Source organism: Impatiens glandulifera, chromosome 4 (genome assembly GCF_907164915.1).
Source record: "Impatiens glandulifera chromosome 4, dImpGla2.1, whole genome shotgun sequence".
Lineage (NCBI taxonomy): Eukaryota > Viridiplantae > Streptophyta > Magnoliopsida > Ericales > Balsaminaceae > Impatiens > Impatiens glandulifera.
This window is the reverse complement of record NC_061865.1, coordinates 10,162,011-10,163,244: the sequence shown is the minus strand read 5'-3', so window position 1 is coordinate 10,163,244 and position 1,234 is coordinate 10,162,011. Positions and strand designations below refer to the sequence as shown.

General features: G+C 29.9%; 1 protein-coding gene across 1 annotated transcript; it reads right to left on the bottom strand.

Moving 5' to 3' along the window:
- Positions 1-417: 417 nt before the first annotated feature.
- On the bottom strand, positions 418-960 carry LOC124934692 (pectinesterase inhibitor-like). Its single transcript, XM_047475210.1, has one exon. It carries the CDS (start codon positions 958-960, stop codon positions 418-420), a length of 543 nt encoding a protein of 180 aa, XP_047331166.1.
- Between the last annotated feature and the right edge of the window lie 274 nt (positions 961-1,234).

Below are 1,234 nucleotides of genomic sequence, written 5' to 3'. Positions count from 1 at the left end.
AACCAACATAATTTGAGTTATTTTCTAAATTTTATGAACCAAACTAGTTTCTTACAAAGCAAAGCTTGTTGTTATGCAAGATTTCATATCAATTCTTGGTTCAATTTGTTGATGCCTCGTGTATATAGTTAATTATATGTTATGACCGATGGTCTTCAATGGGTTGAAACTTAAAGGCATCGATGTTTTATCTCCTCTTCTTTAATATTCCAAATTCTCATTCTTGCTTTTATAAATAAGAATGACTACAAAATATTAATGTTGGATTTTCCTATAACTTGAATTGAATTTATAATGTTTCAAATGTAATTGACAATCCAAATTAACTTAATTCTTAAAATCAATGCAATAAAACATGAGTGAGACAAAATATATTCGAGATGTATATTATTATTATAATAACATTTGTGTTTTCTTTCACAAAAGTTTACTAATTTTGAAAATAATGTAAGCAATGTCCTCAAAGTCTTTGTTAGCTTGTTCAAGCTTAGGAGGAATGACCGGTGGACCGTCGTATACATCGTCACATGACTCAGCTCCATCTATAACAGACATTAGATAACTATTTATATCTCTATTACCGGACTTTAGAGCTACATTCGCCTTATTGAGATTGTTCATTGCACTTTTGTAAGACATATCACACAAATGCAGTTGATCTTTAGTCTCCGTGTTGTTTGCATTTTTGTAAAGAGACGCGATCACAGTTAAGGCAAGATTCCCCCTAGCATATGTCTTATCGATGAGTATTTGGACCAGGCCTTTCAGATCGGCATGAGCACTTCGAGTATCAGAATTCAATATATCATTGCAAAGGGTGAGGTTTTGAGTTTTTGAGCAAACATTTTGGATCAAAGTTGTTGATGACTTGATTTTTAGACCTCTGGTTGCGGAAGAAGTGGCGATGAGAACATAATAGACGAAGAGAAAGACTAGTAATTGTCTACCAGAGAATGACATAGTTAATATATATTTTTGTTCTTTGATCTATTAGGTGATTATGGACAGAAAATTATCTTACATTTATACATCATGAATTCGTCAGCATGTTAATTCTTTCTTTTTAATATTTTGTATATGTTACTTTTTTAATATGTTAGATTAAACGTGTGTCAGGCTGCTAATGAGTAGTTTGATTAAAAAATCGAACTTTATATTTGTTAGTGTTTGAATACCTCGTTATATATTTTTATATATTATATTATATTATATTATATTATATAATATATAATAA